General features: G+C 47.1%; 1 protein-coding gene across 1 annotated transcript in view; it reads left to right on the top strand.

Moving 5' to 3' along the window:
- PDE6A (phosphodiesterase 6A) overlaps positions 1-15,766 on the top strand; it is a 59,806-nt gene extending 44,040 nt beyond the window's left edge. Inside the window, exons 18-22 of the mRNA XM_072824555.1 lie at positions 9,570-9,633; positions 9,922-9,996; positions 11,562-11,645; positions 13,146-13,293; positions 15,200-15,766. Of these exons, the coding sequence (XP_072680656.1) occupies positions 9,570-9,633; positions 9,922-9,996; positions 11,562-11,645; positions 13,146-13,293; positions 15,200-15,279 (451 nt within the window). The 3' untranslated portion in view covers positions 15,280-15,766. The remainder of the gene's footprint in view (positions 1-9,569; positions 9,634-9,921; positions 9,997-11,561; positions 11,646-13,145; positions 13,294-15,199) is intronic.
- The last annotated feature ends 5,393 nt before the right edge of the window (positions 15,767-21,159 follow it).

Here is a 21,159-nt window from a genome sequence, read left to right on the forward strand (position 1 = left end):
AGGGGATAAGTTCATAAATGATGTTGGGATGGTAAGGTAGTCTAGTGGGTTTTTTTTTTTTCTCCATTTCTTGGTGGACCCAGACTGGGTGTTCTACAGATTAACTCAATTCTGACACTGTCTAAATGGAGGTAGCATTAGAACCCACAGGTTAAGGGCTAGTCCCACAAGACTGCCCCACCGCAGACATCAATTGCAAGTCAAGGTTACCACTTCTGCTTCTGACCCCCTGGCTACAAATTGCAGGTTCCCATGACCCCATCCTTTGGTTTCTATTCATTTGCTAGAGCAACTCACAGAACTCAGAGAAACATTTATTTACTAATATTTACCAGTTGATTATAGAGGATAGTAATTATAAAGGCTGCAGAAGAATAGCCAGATGAAGAGATACATAGAGTGAGGTTCAGAAGGGGATGGCTGGCACAAGAGCTTGCATCCCTATGGTACTAGAGTGCTCCACCCTCCTTGCAAGTGGACACTTCACCAACCTGGAAGCTCATCAAATTGCCATTGTTTGAGTTTTACAGAGCTTAAGCTGCAGGCCCCCTCCTTTCACAAAGGTTGATAGGTGGAGCTGAAAGTTCCTCTATTTGCTTGGACTTTCTGGTGTCCAGTCCCACCTTGAGCCTATTTAGGGACCTCGCACTAAATCATGGCCATTAACATAAACCCATAGTGGGCTTTCCATGAAGGGCATTCCTATCACTCAGGAAACTCCAAGGGTTTGAGAAGCTTTGTTCCAGGAACCAAAAACAAAGACCAATTATATAGAGCATGAGACTGTAGGTGATCGCAAAGCTGGATCGCTATCTCACTCCTGTAGCAAAATAAGTTCCAGATGAACCAAGGATTTTAAAATGATGAGAAAACAAGCTAAAAAAAAAAAAAAGGGAAGAGAGGCAAAGGGGCATGGTAGAATTAAAAAGAATAATTTCAGAGTGAGCATTTCTAAGTGTGACATAAAATTCAAAAGTCGTAAATAGATTGATAAATTTAACGACATAAAAATTAGGGATTTCTGCCCAACACGTGTAAAAACACATAGCTGAAGTCAGAATGCAGGGGGGAAGCTGGGGCAATATATCCAACAGAACTTTTGGCAGAAAAAGAGCCCATTTCCTTAGTAAATAAAGTGTTAATACAATTCAAGAAAAAGACTAATCCAATAGAAAAGTCGGCCAAACACTCATTTCCCCCAGACATTTCCCAGAAAAGGAATTACAGAGGAAAGTAAACATATGAAAACAGGATGGCCTTACTCAAAATCAGAGAAATGCAAAATAAAACTAGAACAAGATATGTTTTTGTCCTTCGTGTCAGCCAAGATGAAGACGTTTGCAAGCACACTGTGCTGCAGGCAATCCCGTCCATGGCCGTGGGCAGGTAAATAGATGCAGCCTCTGTGGAGGGCCACTCCTGTCCAACTGTAACCACCCACACCCTGACCCAGCAGTTCCCCGTGCAGGATTCCCCCCCGCCGGGTACTGTCCCCCTTGCGTGCCAACTGTGTGCACCTTTGAACACAGCTCTTCAATGCAGCAGTATTCGTAATCATCAAAAAGATGAAAACACATATCCATGGATTGGAGAACGGGTTAACTACATGCCAGTATTTTCATACAACGGGATGTTATACAGACTCTACAGAGAATGATAGGATTTCCAAAATACAATGTTTAATTTAAAAAAAAAAAAAAAGGCCACAGGCAGGACTTCAATCACTGCAAAAGCCAAGGTAGTTTTAATTGGAAGTCTTCAAACTGAGGTACACGTACCCTACCTCTCCTACTCCCACTCCCAGCCCAAAGCCTTCCAAGAAATACATGGGCATCGATGGCCTCAAGGGAGTCAGTGTTCTCTTTCTAAATATTATCTTTCTGAGATAGCACACGAGTGAAGCATTGTAAGTTAGTTCCCTTACTCTTCTTCCTCCTTACAAAATAAAGTCAAACTCAGGCCTTCCCTGTCTGTCTCTGTCTCTGTCTCTCTCTCAGTCTCTCTCTCTATATTTATAATGCAAAACAAGGCATTAGAGAAGGAGAATTCTGTTCTGAATTGTACAGTGGGGCAGCAGGAGCTAAGGCAGCTTTTATTTAACAATATTACTTCCTTCAGAGAATGTACCACTGTCCAGGGATGTCCTGCAGATATCAGGGCAAAGGGGGCATCAAAATAAGTTCTGATGACAGCAGCACTGATTTAATCTGTGCCACTTTCTCTTATCTATCTATTTATCATTTATCTTCTATCAATCATCTATCATTATCTCTCTATATCTATCTATCTATCTATCTATCTATCTATCTATCTATCTATCTATCATCATGTATCTGTTCTACCTACATAACTAATCGATTTACCTACCTCTATCTTTCTTAGAATTGAAAAGAAAAAGTAAGATGGATGACACTGGGATGCATTCTAACATGCTTATTTAAGTTGGCAAATAAAATCAGAATCTTTCTGACAAAAATATGTCTGATCTGCTTGCTCTAGTGGACAGTAACAGACAGGCATGTCCAATGATATTATATAGCAAACATTTCTGTAGATGAAATGAGTCAAGTCTGCAGCTTCAAAGTTTTGATGAAAACAGTTAAAACTTGTTCTAGGATAAAAGCACTTTGTAAAAAATATAACGCTGGAAAATATATTAAATTAATAATGTTTTAATTGATCTCACCCATTCTGAGTATCTTGGCTTAACCAGAATGCTGCAGAGAAAGTGTCAGGGGTGTAATTAATGGGAAAATCTTTATGGCATGCTTCCCAGAGATTGAGGAAGTGAGTGATTTCTAAGGTTTGCTTTAAACAAAATTGAAGGAGAACCTAATTGAATTGTCAGCTGATAGATCATTCAGACTAATGATCAGAGTATACTTTTTAACAGCTAATTTGGAAGAATTGAAAGAATTGAGTGACATTGCTGTAACAAAACTTCCATTCCCAAGGCTTCTAATTACTTGCATCTAAAAAAGAAGAGTCAGATTTTTAAATGGATGAATGGCTGATGGTTGGCATGAAACTGCTATGCCATTTAGATTTCTGTGTATATGAAGAATGATGTAACAATTTCATTTTAAAAATGCCAGTATCAATTGGATGCCTGGGTGGCTCAGTTGATTAAACATTGCCTTTGGCTCAGCTCATGATCCCAGGGTCCTGGGATCAAGTCCTGCATTGGGGTTCCCTGCTCAGCGGGGAGTCTGCTTCTCCCTCTACTCCTCCCCGCTGCTTGTGCGCATTCTCTCTCTCTCTCTCTCTGTCAAATAAATAAAATAAAAATAAAAAAATCTTTAAATAATAAATAAAATAAAATGCCAATATTTACAATATGCTTTGCATTAGCTCCTTTGCAAATATTTAAGCTTATGATGAAATTGTCAAGATGTCAACTTAAAAACACATAAAAGAGTAAGCGTTTCTCATCTGAAAACCTGTAAAGCAGAGTTTCTCAACCTCAAGGTTAGTGTTAATGCTGTTGACATCTGGGGACAACTCTGTGTTGTCGAGAGCTGTCCTGTGCATTGTAGGATGTTTAACAGCATCTCTGGTCTCTCCCTACAAGATGCCAGTAGCAGCCTCCTCTTTAGCTGTGACAATCAAAAATATCTCTGGGGGGAAATATTGCCAAATATCCCCTAGGGGCAAAAGATAGTCCCTGCATGAACACCACTGCCATCAAGCAGTCTTGAGATCCATCGGTGACATAAAATTAGAGCTTCCCGCGTGGCTCCTCCTGTTACACAATGAAGGGCTTCCACACCAGGCAGCCTGGGTTCAAGTCCCAGCTCTCTCTCACTTACTGCTTGGTGTGACCTTGAGCAGGTTATTTCCCTCTCTGTGCCTCGGTTTCCTCATCTGCTCAAAGAACATGAAGGATCCTACCTCCTAACTCTACCTGATGGATTATCGTGGGGGCTGAGCAGGCTTCTTCACAGTATGTAGTGGTGTCGGGAGCTTCCTGGACTTTCATAAGATGTATGTGTTAGGTCTTTGTACAGTTCCCAGACCCGGAGCTCTAAACTCTTTTGGAATGTTCTGAGCTGTAGGAGTGATAGGAGTGTCTTTTGTTCTAATGAGGTGACTCTGGAGGACTGCAGGATGGGGGCTGATCCCCAGGAAGACTAAGCCATGACTAGAAGCTTGGCAGTTTCAGCCCCACACCCAATCTCTGGGCAGAACAGAGTGGCTGGAAACTGAGTTGGTCACCAATGGCCAATGATTTAATCAATCATGCTTACATGATAAAAAAAAAAAAAAAAAAAACTCTGCAGAAACCTCTAAACAACAGAATGCGAAGGGCTGCCGCGTTGGGGAACACAAGGAGGTGCTGGGAGGGTGACATGTCCAAAGAGGGTGTAGAAACTCTGTATGCACCCCACCTCCACCCCATACCTTCTCCCATACCTCTTGTCCATTGGCTATTCCTGAAGCATATCCTCTATAATAAACTGGTAAATGTTAGTAAAGAGTTCCCCTGAGTTGTGTGAGCTGTCCCTGCAAAATTTTGAATCCAAAGGTGGTGTTTGTGGGAATCCTTGACTTTGTGGCCACGTTGGGCAAAAGTGTGGGTAACCCAAGGACCTGATATTTGTGACTGCCCTCTGATGTGAGGGTTTTGCTTGTGGAGACTGAGCTCTTATACCCGTGGAGTCTGACAGGTCGTGTCAGAATTGAATCGCAGGACATGAAGTTGATGTCAGAATTGGTTGTTGTGAGGGAGAAAACACCGCCCCCCCCAACCCCTCCCCCCCGCTGCCACCCCAGTGCTTCGATTAACTTGGAGGGCTCCTGTCAGTGAACCCCCTCTAGTCTAAGGTCACACCTAAACCCCTGACACATCCTAAACCCACTGATTTTCACTGGCTGCACAGCTAGTTTCTAGGTCACCCTACATTGTATATTTATATTGGGCTGAGGTGTGAAAGTAACTCTAGATTGAGGGTGTGACTGCCCGTTCTTCCTGAAATCCCTCATGTCTCCACTTAATTTCCAGTTTCATTCCTCACAGTCTGACCAGACCATGAATTGGAAGGGCTCTGGGACCCTCTAGCTCTGGGGTGTAAGGCCTGCCACCTGTTTTTGTACCTCTCATGAGCTAAAATGCCTATTACAGTTTTAAATGTTTGTAGGGGGAGAATCAAAAGAGGAATATTTCCTGACAAATAAAAAGTTTAAGAAATTTGAATTTCAGTACCCATAAGTAACATTTTATTTTTCTACACAGGGCCACATTATGACTTCGGTGGGTCCTAGGCACTTTGGCCTCTGTGGCTTCTTCCTCTATTAAAATAAATTTTTAAAAAAATGGTATTTTATGACTGTGCTGGTATAAAGACAAATATAATGTGGGCTGAATTCACTCTTACATCTTTGTCATTATTATATGATTGTTTTCTTCTGACCTGAAAAGAAATTAAAATTCAAACATTTTCATGGGCCCCTAAAAGTATCCTGGGTGCTCTGCCTTTACTTGCCTCTGGCTGCTTTCACACCACGATGCCAGAGTTGAGTAGTTGAAATAGAACCCACGTGGTCTGTAGAACCGAAGCTATTTACCATCTGTCCCTTTATAGAGAAAGTTTTCAAGCTCCTGGTCTAGTGTTTTATAAACGAGAGACTGAGGACCAGAGAGACAATGTGACTTACCTGGTGTCACACATACATTACGGGAGCATCAGTGACTGGAGTCACCCTCCCCCTCTCCTGCACGCCTCCAGCTTTCTCAGGCTTCTGTAGGCCCTCCCCCGCAGGCCGCACCCTCCAGGCCAGGTGCAATTCCAGAAGTGTCTGAATGCCAGGCCGGGTTGGCTGGGGTGCTTGCAGGGCCAGCCAGGGGGCAGAGAGAAGTGCCACTGAGCCGCACATCCTTTCGAGACATTTGCCTTGAGGATGGGCCAGGTGAGCAGGAGCCCTGCTTGCTGCCAGCGGCCCAGCCCTGTGCACCTGGGCAACCCTGCTTAATGTGATGAAGGTGATGATAATGAAGATGAGGACAATGTGTGCACTCACAGGGCCGTTGTATGTGACAGTCACAGTAGCCCAGGGGACGGCATGTATTACATCAAACCTGTGTGAAATTGCTGACTTTGTGTTGGTTTTGACCCACAAAGTCAGAATTTCGTGATCCAAGCTAATATGATGATCTCCTTTTACAAAGGAACAGAGGCTCAAAGACACTAAGTCACTTGTCCTGGACACAGGAAGTAAGGAGAACAGCAGACCCCTAGTTGCTCTGATTCCAAAGCCCTGCATGTCCTCCCACTCAGCTCCGTGCCCTCCTCCCCTGGATGCCCCTTGCTCACCCAGAGCAGCTAAGATTCACATGTCTCCACATCTAAAGTCTTCATGACTTGTGCTCTTGTCTGCCTGGTAACCCTATTGTCTTTTGCCCTCCCCCATCCTGACACCTCCCTCTTCCTGACTTTGCATGTCTCATCTGTCCCCACGCCCTGTTGAGTTTACTCCTTCAATGCCTTGTTTATCTGGATACTTGTCCTGGTCCTGCAATGGCTTCCTGGCTGGGCTCCCTGCTGGTGTTCCCGTCCCCTCCACACTAAAGCCACAGTGACCCTGGAAAACACAAATCTGATGGTTTCACCCTTCTGTTCCAACTCTTCTTCAGTGGCTTTTCCTGTTGTTCTTGGTATGAATACGTTCCCCCGCCATGGTCCAGGCTCTGTGGGCCTGCCTTTGTGTCTCTTGGGCCTCATCTTACCCCCTTTCCTGCTGCTTCTTGAGCTCCTCTCACCTTCTAGCTCTTTGAATGTGCCAGGCTTCCTTCCACCAGGGCCTTTGCAATAGATGTTGTCTCTGCCAGGATTGTGTCTCCCCATCCACTTCTTTACAAAATTTACAGCTACACTGCCTGCAGACATCAGCTCACAGGTCACTTGCAGGAGGGAGTTCTCCCTGACATTTCAGACCTATTCTCCTAGAATCGAATTCCTTTCCTTCAGAGCAGTTGTTTACATGCTTACACTCATCTGTGTGGTAAATATGTGACCCCCCCACCAATGTATGTGTAAGCTGTCTGAGAGCAGGAACACTGATGGGTGCAGGGTAGATAGATGAAGGCTCCCCACAGTCACCTCCTGGATGACCCTCTGCCCTATGGCAATCCTGCGCAACTCCACTGCATCTCTGCTTACTGTATCCTCTCTTGGAGAACTCCTATGCAGCCCTGTCATCTCTTGCATATCCCCGAGCTACATAATTGTTTTTCTCTTACACCTTGTACTTCTTTCTGCCATCTCACTGAGCATATTGTGAAAACAGCTTTTTGCTCTCTGTTCTCTGAGTGACTGTGAGCTCTCTGCCAGCCTCTCTGAATGCCCGATACCTAGCATAGCACCTTTGCCCCACAGCACTTAAGGAGGTGGTGCTGACATGAATGCAATGCCTTGTCTTTAGGGCATGAGGCTTTGGATTTGCTTTCCTGGCACCCTGAAGTCCTCACTTCCCTGCTCCCCCATTCCCAGGCACACAATCTCTGTCTATAAAACACCTGGGTGTGTTTCCCCTACAGTGGGAATGATTTTCACATGAACTCTCCAGCCAAAGAAAGTAAACATCCAGTGTTCTCCTGAAGCCACGCCTAGCTGTGGACTGAAAATGTGGACACTGATGGGTAATAAGGAACCAGGGACTCTTGTGTGCACAGCCGGACATTCACTTGCTTAGTGTATTTGATGGTAACGTGTCTATGACACTTGATATTAAGCATAGGGCACGTGTTTTGAAGCTATTACAAAGCTATAGTTGTTTCAAAGGAAATGTATGCATTTCTGAAAGCTTATTTACTTAAAGAATCCTACGAATTTTTGAGGGTTTACTTAATGAAAGATCACCAAACCTGTTAGAATTTCATGAATAACTCTTTATTGAAGTACTGTTGACACACAGTGTTACATTGGTTTCAGGTGTACAACATAGTGATTGGACAAGTCTGGAGGTTATGCATCACTCCCCACAAGTGTAGCTCCCATCTGCCACCACACGACACTGTGACAAATTACTGACTGTATTCCCTAGGCTATGCCTTTCAACCTCTTGACTTACTCATCTCATAACTGGAAACCTGTCTCTCCCACTCTTCTTCCCCCATTTTTCCCAGCCCCCCAGCCCCCTCTCCTCTGGCAACTGCCCATTTGTTCCATGAGTTATTCTGAAGGCTTCCCAGACCAGCTGATATGAATTATGCCAGATACACCTGGTTAATTGTAAAATTGTCCAAATAGCAAGACCCCCAGCCTTCTCCAACTCTCCCATTTCCCCAGCCCCTGCCCACCTGCCTCACCGAGTTTCACCAAATCCCGCAGACCCCAGCAAGGTGGTCTGACCAGCAGACACTGCGGCAGGTCAGGCCCTCCTGCCCTCCTGCCTGAATCACTGCAGCAATCCCCTCCTTCCTTCCCACCCTCTCCTTTCTGCTCGATCCTCCAGGTGCTGCCAACCTGCTGGCCTGCAGCACAGCTCTAAAGAGGTCATGACCAGGCCTTCAACCTTCAGTAGCTCTCCATGGCTTATCAGATACAGTTTCCATTTCCCAGCTTGGAATGTCATGTCCCCACCACATGCTCCTGCGTTCCCATCCTGGATGTGGATGCCACGGCACCCCCATCTCTGAAACACCTTCTCAGATTCCACCCCCCCCCCAATTATTTGTCCACGTCCCTTCTTGTCTGTCTTATATTGTACGGATCTAGGTAATAATACCTGTCTTACCTTCTTCCTGTTGTTGCAAAACTGCTTTCAGAGTTCATGTCTTAATCCCTTCTATTCCTAATTCTTCCTTCTACTTCTTAATGCAAGGCTTCCTAAAATGACTAACGGGGTACTTCTTATATGGTGCATTTTCAATGGAGGCGATATCAGCCACCACCCCAGGCAAAAAGTAGTTCTTGGAGGAGAGGCAAAAAACTTTATGTATTACAGTGACCTGTGGCCCTCCAGACAGATATACAGCATGGCTATGGTCTTAAGGTTTCCTGGTGGAGTGATTACAGAAAAAAATGTGCATAGAGGCTGTTTGACGTGGAAGGTGGAGGATGATGAGATAAAGCCTGAGAAACATTGGTCTCCACTAGACAAGAGAGCAAAAACTCCAGAGAGGTGCTGAGACTGAAATGAAATCGATGTTTCAAAGTGCCTAGAGCAGTGCGTGTCCCCATAATAAAAACCCGATGGAAAAAAAAAAAACCCGATGTATGTTAATGATTATCACCAGTATTTATTGGGCACATACTATGTCCAGACCCTGTGCTATGATTTTTACACACATGATCTCACTTAAACTAGCACCCGTCTGATGAGGAAAGTACCACTATTATTACAGATAAGGAAACTGAGGCTTACAGAGGTTGGTTTAATTGCCCCATGCCAAACTGCTAGTCATTGGCAGAGGCAGGATTTTAACCACTGACTTCAAAGCCTGCGCTCCAAAGGCAATGCAGCAGTGGCCTCCTCCTCGCAATGCGGTGCGGAGACAGGAGAGACGGTTGGAGTTAACCAGCACTTGCGGCCTTAATTAGCTCCAGGCTGATGGATGTCCTTGTGTGCAGGGCCATGATGATGACCGCCTGTGATCTCTCAGCCATCACCAAGCCCTGGGAGGTGCAGAGTAAGGTATGGAGCCCTCCTGACCTGAGAGGAGGGGAGTCCTGGCATCATGACAGCAGCCAATGCGGCTTGGACTCCCAGCTCCAGAGGCAGACCACCTTCGTCTCATCTGCCAAGACATGGAAAGCACTTTAGTGCCTCTCCAGTGATGACAACAAAGGGGGTGGCGAGGCAGGGGTGGGGTTTAAGTTTTCACTGAGCTGGAAACCCAGGAAGGGTGGGAGCAGGGGTTGGAGGACCGGCGCTGGGGCTTGACTCTTTGGGGCGTGTTGGGGGGGGGTCTGCCTATTGCAGGTAGCTCTACTGGTTGCTGCCGAATTCTGGGAACAAGGTGACCTGGAGCGCACAGTGCTGCAGCAGAATCCCATTGTGAGTAGGGGGGGGATGTCAGCCTGATGTTGAGCTTGTGCGATCATGACCCCTGACATAGGTGCATGTGATCTTACCATAGAGACAACCTTTTCCTGTTGCACTGATTCTCAAAGTATCGTCCCCAGGCTACCATCAACCTCATTACTTGGGGACATATTAGAGATGCAAATTCACAGGCCCTACCCTAGACTTTCCTAAGCAGAAACTCTGGAGGTAGGCTCAGCAAATGTGTGCCCTCCTATATAATAAGCCCTCCTAAAGTTTGGGTACGTATCCTTGGCTCACTCAGCTAGGTAGAGGTTGACAAGAGGACACAAAAACAGATTTCCTCTCAGTTCCAACAGGCTAGGGGGCCACCTCTCCAGGCCCTGCTGTGACAGTAGAGTGTACAGGGGAAGACCTTGGCAAGCTGAACACCCATCAACATTGAAGAAGCTTGGCTGGGAGAGTCAGTCGGCTCCCCACCCGAGCTGGGGAGCCCAGGAAGCGAGATTCACTAAGGTCCTGAGCCAGGGCAGGGCTAGGAAGCAGAGGTGGGATAAGAGGGAGAGACATCCTGGGGACAGAGCCACTGATGGAGATAGGGACTATAGGGACGGTGAAGCCTGTGGCAGTGCCGAGGAGGCGGGGCCCCCTGTGTGGGGCTTGGGCAGGGGCTGAGAGGGACAGGCAGTGAGCGGTGTGCCAGTCTGAATGCAAGCATGCAGGGAGCATCCCAACTTGAGTAGCAGGGGGCCACGGATTGGGATCTCTTGTCTTTCTTTTCCACGTTTTAACAGTAGAGGGATGAGTGAACAAACTCTAGAGACCCATCAGCCAGGTTCAACCACAATCCCTAGTGACGGTCAGCCATTCTTGTTTTATCTATCCCTCCACCCCCAGGCATTTTCCTATCTTTTGGTTGAAGTATTTTAAAGAAAATTCCAGATGTTATCATTTTTTCCATAAATACTTCAGTTGTATGGGTCTCTAAGAGATAAGAAAAACACGAGGCATGTGTGCGTACCCCCTCCCAGTACCACTGTGATGCTCACAAAATTAGTAATTCTTTAAAATCATATAACCGTCAACCTCTGTTCATTTTCCCTCATCAAATGAGAGAAATAATTAGGGAGATATGCTCAAATCAGGATCCAGTCAAGCATCACACTCCCTCTGGTTGTTAGGTCTCTTGAGCCTCTTTTAACACATAGCAGTTTTCTGGTTGTTGTTGTTGTTGTTGTTTTTAATATGCCATGTATTTTATTTGTTGAAGACTGTGGGTCTTCAACCCGCAACTGTTGTATAGTTTCCCACATTCTGGATTCAGTTGATGGCACCTACATGGTGTTATTTAATATGTTCCTTTATTTGCTGATTGTTTCCAGCAAACCACTAGTCAGATCTGGAAACTTGAGGAGTTCAGGTTTAGTTGGGTGTTTTGTTTTGTTCTGTTTTGTTTTGTTCTGTTTTGTTTTGTTTTGTTTTATTTAACAAGAATGCTTCATAGGTAGGGTGGGTCCCTTTTAATGCATCATGCCAGGAGGAGCCCAGTACAGCTAACTCTTTCTCTGCCATGACAGCCCATGATGGACAGGAACAAGGCAGATGAACTCCCCAAGCTTCAAGTCGGCTTCATTGACTTTGTTTGCACCTTTGTCTACAAGGTAGGTCCTTTGCTTCCTCAGGCCCGATGAGATAGCTTTGAGAAACCGGAAATTCCCGAACACCATCAGGAATAATAAACCCTGACTAGTGACCAGTGGGTGATAGTTTACAAAGAGCTTCTCCTCTGCAAAGGCATTTGGTCCTCAGGACAAAACAATGGGGTCTTGAGTGACTATCTGCCTAGGCCAGAGCCTGGAGCTTCACACACTCTAGTTGCTCAACACCATAGGGACAGATGACTAAGCATGGTTCCAGACAGGAAAGGGGGAGCTCTATCAGACATACACTCTCCTAACCTCCCTAGCTGGTGGAAATGTGATAGGTCAAGGTACCCAATTGTCAAAAGATAATGTGGAATATTTTTGAGCTCTTGCTCAGAGAAAACCCACTGCTCCCAACTCCATGTGATTTGTGCTACCATCTGCCTCCCATTTGTTATTTTTATTTTGGTCATGTGTAACACGAGGAGGCAGAGGCCAGACGTGAGAAATGACAGGGCCAGCATCACAGGAGTCAGCCATGCACCAGGACTAGAGCCAGGGCACCTGATCCCTAGTCCGGGGCTCTTTCTGCTGTGCTAGGGACAAGTGCCTCTCCAATATACTGTGGCTAATGGGGGTCCTCTGAGTAACCGTGATCCCCACTATCATCAGCAAGGTTATTAAACCAGGTAGGCGAGGCTGAGTGCCCTAAGTGCGCTCTCACAGCCCTGTGAGGTAGGTGTTACCCTGTGCTGACTTTATGGCTGGGGCTGAGCTCTGTAGGTCACACGGCTTGTGGCAGAGCTGGATCCAAACCCAGGCAGCTCAGAGCACCACCGGCTCCGGCTGGAACTCGGCAGCGGGCCCTGGATTTGCCCTTCTCACCGTGAGCCAATCTATCCCAGCAGCCTGCCTGCTGGATTTTCTCCCCTGTGAAAGTAGGAGGGGTGCATCCTGTTTTCCCACCTCCCAGGAGTTTCTGGGGATCAAAGGAGATGAAGCGCTTTATCAATTATGTGCTGTGCTCAAAGGCATTATTTTTATTCCTGGAGTTAAGAGACCTCAAGAATCCCCTTCATGAATCCCAGTCTCACTCAGCAAATACTTCCCGGTATCTTTATGCCCCAGACACTGTGCTGAGCCGGGCCCACCCCAGTGAGCAAGGCGCCCCTGTCCCTGCCCTCTCCAAGGTCACAGCCCCTGGGGGAGACCGGCAAAGGGAGTCCTTAGGATGGAGTGAGATGTGGAAGAGAGGCTTCGGGAGCTTCTCACTGGGGACTCTACTTACCCAGAGGGTTCAAAATGGTGCAAGGGCGAGGGGAGCGACTCAGGAGGGGTTCAGAAGCCGAGTGAAGGCCTCACTCCCTTCATCCTGAAGGCCAGGCTGCCACAGGAGGGTCAACACACAGGGACCACTGGGTGATGGGACACCCGCCGCCCCAGGCCGTTCACTGCTGTGTCTCCCTGGCCCCGGACCCTGGCGCGTGGCCCCTGCCCCAGAGGCTCGCTCTCTTCCAGGAATTCTCCCGTTTCCACGAGGAGATCACTCCCATGCTGGATGGGATCACCAACAACCGCAAGGAGTGGAAGGCGCTCGCCGATGAGTACGACACCAAGATGAAGGCCCTGGAGGAGGAGAAGCAGAAGCAGCAGACAGCCAAGCAAGGTCTGTGGGTCGTGGGCAGGGGCGACACGCAGCCCGTCCCCACACATGACACTCACAGCGTGCCTGGCCTGGTCTCAGAGCCTCATGCGTGTGGTCCCATCCGGGCTTCCCTCGTTCTGCATATGAGGGCACTGAGGTCGCCGAGATGAAGCACCATGGCCAGGTGACACAGTCCGTGGCAAGGCCTCGTTCCCAAGATTGAATCTCCCAGCCAGGACCTCCGACTGTCCCCCAACCAGTGTAGGCCGGATTCCAATTCCAAGGCTGTGCAGAGGGCCCTCCCCAGGGGCAAAGGAGAAAAGCTAGAATTGTTCTTTGAAGGAATTTGAGGGGTCGTATTTCTGGCCTTTCATTTGATGTTTGAATGCCCTCTATACCATCGTGAGCCTTTGCTTGCACACTACCAGTGATGGAGCGCTCACTACCACACGTGACATCCTCATTCAGTACCACTATTAGAAAGCTCTTCCGTGACCTGCAATCCTCCTGGTTGAAACCTCCACCTAGTGGCCGTAGTCCTGCCTCCAGGAATCAAATGGGATTTGCTTGCTCCAGCTCTTCCCAACTGACACACGCTTTCCCTCCCTCAGGTCATTTCTTTGACTGGTTGAGTGAGTCCAGTTCTCTCATAGGACATGACTTGTGGTCCAGGCCTCACTCTCAGGGCCCTCCTCTGCACACCTGCCCCTCCGCCGTGCTCTTAACACGGACGCTGTCATGACTCTAGTGACGCCCTGGCCATCATGGGGTGATTCTAAACGGGTGGCTGCAAATGTGGAGCTACCGTTTACATTTTGCAAGTTGTGCTTTTTGCACAGCTCCAGGAGGTGTCCTGTACATTACAGTCATCATAGGTTTGGGCTATCTTAGAGATTTATTTATTGTATTTTAAAGAGAGGGGGGAAAGAGAGAGCATGAGTGGGGAGGAGAGGCCAAGGGAGAGGGAGTGAAAGATTCTCAAACAGACTCAGCACTGAGCCTGCCGTGGGGCTTGAGCTCATGACTCTGAGATCACAACCTGAGCTGAAACCAAGAGTTGGAGGCTTAACCTACTGAGCCAACCAGGAACCCCCTTTATCATAGATTTGTATGGTTATTACAATTTTCCAGAAATGGCAGTAAAGTGTCCTAAGGAAGATGCATCTTTTTCTAATTTGCAAATTATCTTTTGGGCTTGTGGCAGGTCTTGTAGCCTGCAGATATCTTTTGTTTGGACTGTATTCTTTTAAGGTGAATTTGCTGTCCATGTTTTAAAATTGGGATATTTCAGGGGCACCTGGGTGGCTCAGTCAGTTAAGCATCTACCTTTGGCTCAGGTCATAAGCCCAGGGTCCTAGGATCAAACCCAGCATCAGGCTCCCTGCTTAGTGGGGGGCCTGCTTCTCCCTCTCCTTCTCCCTCTGCCCTTTTCCCCCTCCCCGGCTTGTACACACACACATTCTCTCTCTCAAATAAATTTACCTTTAAGAAATAAAGTAAAATAAAATTGGGATATTTCAGATTTTTTGAAAAATCCAGATTTGCAGTATTTCTTTTTTAAAAGATCACTATTTGGCCATACCAGTCTGCATTTCTGCAGAACAGTTAGCTGGAGCTGAGTGGCAACTGCCCCCTTTAGATAAGACAGAGGATCTCTCCAGTTTGCCACAGTCTCCACCACTCCCTGTTGCATCCCAGAAGTACCAAGTGCCAGTTGCCATTTATTGTCATGATTTTGCTGCTCTTATTCTACTTCTCATTCTTGATTTCTCTGATTCTCCTTACAGTTGGCTTGCCTTCTGCATGTGTGATTATCTGTGAGCCTCAGAAAGCCCCTTAGTTTGCAACTTGGTCTAAACCTGGGCAAAGGGGAAGCGCATGGTAGTTTCCTCTCACCTAGTGGGGTCTCTTTCCTATCTGATTGCAGGGGCGGCAGGAGATCAGCCGGGGGGCAACCCCAGCCCGGCCGGGGGCGCACCTGCATCCAAGTCCTGCTGCATCCAGTAACGCTGCCTGGCATCAGCTGCACCGAATGGTACCACCCTTCCTGGAAAGAGACCACCCAAGCCAGCAGAAAACCAAAACCCTGCTTGTGAAGTAAAATAGTAATCGGATTTGAAAGCTGGGAGAGAATTTAGCTTACTTTCATCTAGTGGTTTTTGAACATTTTTTCAGTTTTGAATACTTTTTACTGAGCTAAAACCAACATTCTAGCTTTAATAGACATCAATTAAACATTTAATTAAGGCCAAGTTCATCTGCTTGCTTAGAATCATTTTCACTCTTATACTTCCATTTTATGTTTTCTTATAACAATTGTCTAGCATCCTCAAAAGTAGAGAATTGTTCAGTGAATCCCTCCTCCTCATCACCCAGATTCCAATATCAGGGTTTTGCCCCATTTGCTTCATCCATTCTTTTACATTTCTTTCGCATTTTTTTCTTAGCTGAAGTGAAGTATTTTCTTTATTAAATTGATGGTCTTTTTTCTTTTTTTAAGTGTATTTATTGATTGAAGTAACCTCTACACACAACATGGGGCTTGAACTCATAACCCCAAGATCAAGAGTCACATGCTCTTCCCCAAAGGAACCAGCCAGGTGCCCTTTAGCTGATGTATGTACAAGCACATTCCAGACATACCATTTCACTGCTTCATGACACATCTTTAAAAACATCTGGGTGTTTTCTCATAGAACCACATCATTATCACATGCAGGCAATGAACACCAAATCCAGTTGTGGTAGATGCGGTGATGAGCTGGACAGACATTTCTTAAAGAGTAAAGGACCTGTGGTCCCTGCAGCACCCAGTGGTGTCCCACAGCCCTCAGAGATGACCTCAGCTGTGGGGAGACACTTTGCCCACGGCCATGCCCTTTCCCGGGATGTCCTACACACAATGACAGACCCATGCCAAGGGGTTAAGGCCTGGCCACCTTGGCTCCCTGCACAAGACAACTCCAAAGGGCCCTTCTCACTCAAGGATTCCTCATGGGGTCACCACGGCTGTCACCGGAGCTCCATCACAGCTCAGCTTCTTCCTCTGCCCATTTCTACTGCCTTCCCTTCCCCAGGAGTTGGTCCCATGGGCATGCCTTAATAAACAGCCTGCAGACCAAGACTCCTGCAGAGGCTGCTTTCTGGGGAGGTCAGCTGGGGATACCTGTCCTTCGTGGTCTCACCCCCTATGTCGCCAAAGTGTCCTAATTAGTTGGTTTGCTTGAATCTGACCCAAAGGTCACACTTTAATTGCTATGTCTCTTAAGCCTCTTTCAATCTACAAAAGCGCTCCCTCCTCTTTTTCCTTTGCCAGTGATTTGTTGCAGAAACAGTGTCTGTTGCCCCATATTCTGGATTTACCCATTTGGCTCCTTGTGGTGGTGTCTTTCTCCTCTGTCCCCGGTGGCCGGTAGCTCTAGAACTTTCCTTCCTCCCAGAGAGACTGTCTTAAAGCAGATGCTAATGTATTAGAGCATTTGCTTGGAGGAGGGGACCAGAGGGTTTCTCCAAACTATAAACCAGGATCTCCTCTAACCTTCCTTTTTACATAAATGAGGAAATTGAAGGCCCATAAGAGGACAAGCTGGGCCAAGTTCATGGCACAGTTCCCTGGCTGCCCCCAAGAATCAGATCCCTGAAGTCCCAGAGAACGCAGCATACTTTGCACATGTCCCTAGGACTTCCACAGCAGATCAATCCCAGCTCCTGACGCATGAGCCTGCCCAGGTTTGCAGGTCATGATGTCATTAGAGAGCTGGGTCTCGAACCCTCCTCTTTTAACTCTTAGGTTAGATTCTTCAGCCCTCCCCAAACTGACAATCTCAGAGCAGTAGTCTTTAAACAGAGACATGTCCCTAAGCACGCCACATGTAGTGGTTAAGTGGCAGGGTAAAGAGGAGAGGTATGTGTCACTCAGGAACATACAGATGCTGGTCCTGGCTCCATTCCTTGGGCAAGTTCCCCCTGCTTTCCCCAGCCCTCAGCCTTCCCCATCTGTCAAATGAGAGTCACAATCCTCACCATGCCTCGCACAGCGCTGTGGTTAGCACCCACAAGACGGTGCATGAGGATAGCAGCTTATGTCGATTGTCTCCCATGATGTCCGGGGTACTGTTCACGATCTTAAATTTCATCTTCACAGCCCTACGAGGTAGAAACTATCACTAGCCTCATTTATCACATGATGAGGAGACTCAGAGAAGGTAAGAAACCTGCCCTTGGACACCCAGCTGGTAAGTGGTGGAGTCAAGACTCAAAGCCAAACAGCCTGACACCAGGCTCCTGGCTTGTCACCATTTCCCCTGCACCATACTGCTTCTGAGAATCAGCTGTTTTAGAACGGAAGGGACCTCTGAGTTCATCTAAGCAGATCATCTGGCATACTCGGGGAAACCAGGGGCCAAAGAGGTGGCTTGTGCAAGTTTGCACAATATCCAAGTGGCAGAGTTGGGTCTCAAACACAGGTCTTGAGCCTCTAAAGCTCTCACACCATTGAATGTATTTTTGAAGGGATTATTTCTGTGACTCTGTGGCTTGGCTGCCTCCCTCGCCGTGTACAGTCATCAGGCCACGGATAGGATCCACTCACTCATCCATTCAGGAATTCCCGAGCAATAGGGCCGGGCATCCTGCCATGAATGGAGAAGCAGCCCTGCTTTCCTGGACTTTACCATCGAGTAAGAGGGCGACAGATACTGAGCAATCAGTCACCTGGATAACCTCTGAAAGAGTAACTTGTACCCTGCTGCCCAGCGGAAACATCCTCACTCATCTGAACGGAAAATATCATGGTGTGCGCCTTTCCAACTGCAAAGTCTAGACCATTTCCAGATTGAGAAAATAAATCACCTGAAAATGAGAGCTAGTTTCCGTAGGAAATCAACAACTTACAAACAGTGTGCACAGAACATAAAGTGGAACGGCTTAGTGCACTTGTTCTTGTGTATCTAGGATTTCTTCCCCAATGTTTCAACCCTTCGGGGGCACATGGCGATCCGTGGGTCTCTTGCACTCCAACTGCACTTAGAAAATAAAGCAAAAGCAGCTTTAAGGCAAAACAAAGGCTAAACCCAAGAGAGCTTGAAACCAAGGAAACAACACATACATCATCCAGGCTGGAGAGTCATGTCTTGACCGCTCTTGCTGGGAGCAAGTGAGCAAAGGAAAACACTGCGAAGTCACCCAAATGCAGCACACAATTCAAGCCTGTTCTGCACATCCCCTGGCCAGAAATGAGTTTTTTGTGTGATTTCTTTTTTCTTTTTCTTCTCTCTCTTTTTTTTCCACCCGAAAGTGTTTTGTAGTTGTCAGTTGGTGAGGGTTTTTGCTTTGAAAACATGTCAAAATATCGCTTCTGGCATGTTTATTTAGTGTGCTCGTGTGAAAAAGGAGTCATAGTCAAACAAGGAAGTCCTTGTGCAGAAAGTGGGAGAGCTTTTCTAAAAGTCATGGCCAAAAGCTGGTCATGGAATGGCTGTCGTGAGAGGCTATGGCTCACAATCACCGTGAAATGTGCTGTCACAGAAGGCAATGTGAGCTCAGAGCGTTTGGCAGGCTGCGGGGCACACCCTGACCAGGGTCTTCTCTGGGAAAGTGACCCCGAAACCAGAATCCTTTTCCCATTTAGTGGGCAGGGTGTCCCCTCCAGGAGCGCAAATAAAGACACGTCTAAACGGGGCTGTGGGTGGTATTTTCTTTTTAATCTCCATAGTGTATTTGTTAAGTTTATTTATAAGCAGATCACTTCACTATTTACAGTACATGAGCATAGAGATTCTACAGTTTTTGTGATGTAAACAATAACCCCACAGTGGGAGTCTGAGAAAAGAAGCCAGTTTTGAAGTATTTACAGACATTAAAATAGAACTTTATACTCACAGAATAATAATACATAGAGCAATTTGGTTAAATTATCTATGAAACTATAGAATCTGACAATGTACAAATACAGGAAAACGGTTTCTCATTTAGAAGGTAAGACAGATAAATCACACCAGAAATAAAATAGGGACGATGACAACCACAATAATTAAAAGCAAAGAAGGTCTCTTCCTTGCCTCTTACAGATAAAGTATTTATATAAATAAGGACACAACCCAACAAAATGGAAAAAATATATAAAAATCCTCTACCAATTAAAAAAAATAGCAAAACTAAAAACTCGATTCTCAATCATTAGCAGTGTCCTTTAAAAAATTAAAATTTAGCTTTCTATTATAAATAACAAAGCAGATGTGTCCCTCTGTGTAGGTGAAATTCTTGCACCTTTCTCAAGAAATGCATCAATGTAATTCCACACATACACACACAGGCGTGCACATGAGCAGACAAATACACACACACACAGGCACACACGCACACACACGCACGCACGCACACACATACACAGCCTTGCGCTCACGCACCCCAGGCTGTAGTTACCTTGTTGAGCTTCCCAATCAATAATGCCCCCTACAGTAGTACCCCTGGGGATGCCCAAACCTAACAAGTTTAGCCATTCCCTGGTTTGACCCTGTCACAGAGCCGGGGAAAGCCCTGGCTCCCTATTGCTCAGAATTCTCTAGGCTGCACGGTCACACCAAGAGAAAAAGATTTGAGTCCAAGATTTGGAAATGCTGGAAGGGACCATAGGGACCACCTCGCCCAGTCGATTAAGGCTAGCTACAGACACCGTCTCTTTAAAACCTGGGGTTGGGGAGAGGGATCTTGTGTCGGTTTCAACCTTAGCACCTGCCTCTGGAGGAAGCTGTGCTCAAAGCTCAAAGCCAATGCTAATACCGTGGCACAAGGGGGTGGGCGTGAATTTCCCAGCAGGCTGCACTGAGCCAGCCTTCCGGATGGTCACCTTCCCCCCAGGAACCATCTGGAAATTCAAGTGGTCCGCCTCCCCGTTCCACTGACCACACACCCCTTGAGATTTCCAACCTGTTTCCATCGGAATCAGAACACCCCTCAAGAAACGAAGTTGGGAAGAGTTTATGACTTTTTATTCCTAACATAAAAACACTTGACAACATTTTAAAAATACAAAATACAAAAAAACAAACCAAAAAACCTGTTTGGCTCTTCAGTGGACCGTATCAAAGGCCATGGCCAGGCCCCCTGCCCCCAAGCACCCCCACCCCGCCCCCAGAATCCTCACACCCAGCCTCTTTGCCTGCCCCAAGGGTACAGTGCGGGCCCCCCAGCAGAGGTTCACTTAACAAGATCAGCAGCTGAGCTGCTAGTATTGCAGTTAGAGTAACCCCCACCCCCTCCCCGGGGCCCACTCCTGTCTCCTCTGCCCACAGGATAACTAGTGTGCTTCTCAAGTCTGTGCAAGAGTCTACTTAGTGGTTGCTTCTGGAGTCTTCTGACTGGTGTTACATTGGGCTCTACACACAGAAGACGGTTCACTCAAGCCATGACATGTAATTCCCCGAATGGGTGTTGGGGCAGCAAGGTGGCCGAAAGGATGTCTTTGCCTTCCTTCTGGGTAGCTGGTGGAGACAGTCCTTGGCCACTAGAGGGCGACCAGACGTTGATAAGGCAAAGTGCTGAGGCGGAAGCTGACCAATCCCTTCCCAAGCCCCCCCCCCGGGCGCCAGGCGGCCCCGCGCAAGAGGCGGCTCCGCTAGGCTTCCTTGCAGGATCCTTTGACAAGACAGCACAGAGGGGGTTCAGCTATAGAAACAAGGCTTTGAGGTGTTGCTCTGCCCAGGGACGGACCACCTAACAAAACCGGATTTTCCAATTGGCCCAGTCCGGGGAGTCGGATGTCTATGCTGCTTCCAAATGTGCAAGGTGTTCTGAGGACACGGAATACCTGCAAACCTGTCCTCCGGGATCTCAAAGCCTCAGCCACCGCTGCTGTATTATTACAGAAACAAAAAGCAAAAAGCTGCC

The sequence above is a fragment of the Canis lupus genome, chromosome 4 (genome assembly GCF_048164855.1).
Source record: "Canis lupus baileyi chromosome 4, mCanLup2.hap1, whole genome shotgun sequence".
NCBI lineage: Eukaryota > Metazoa > Chordata > Mammalia > Carnivora > Canidae > Canis > Canis lupus.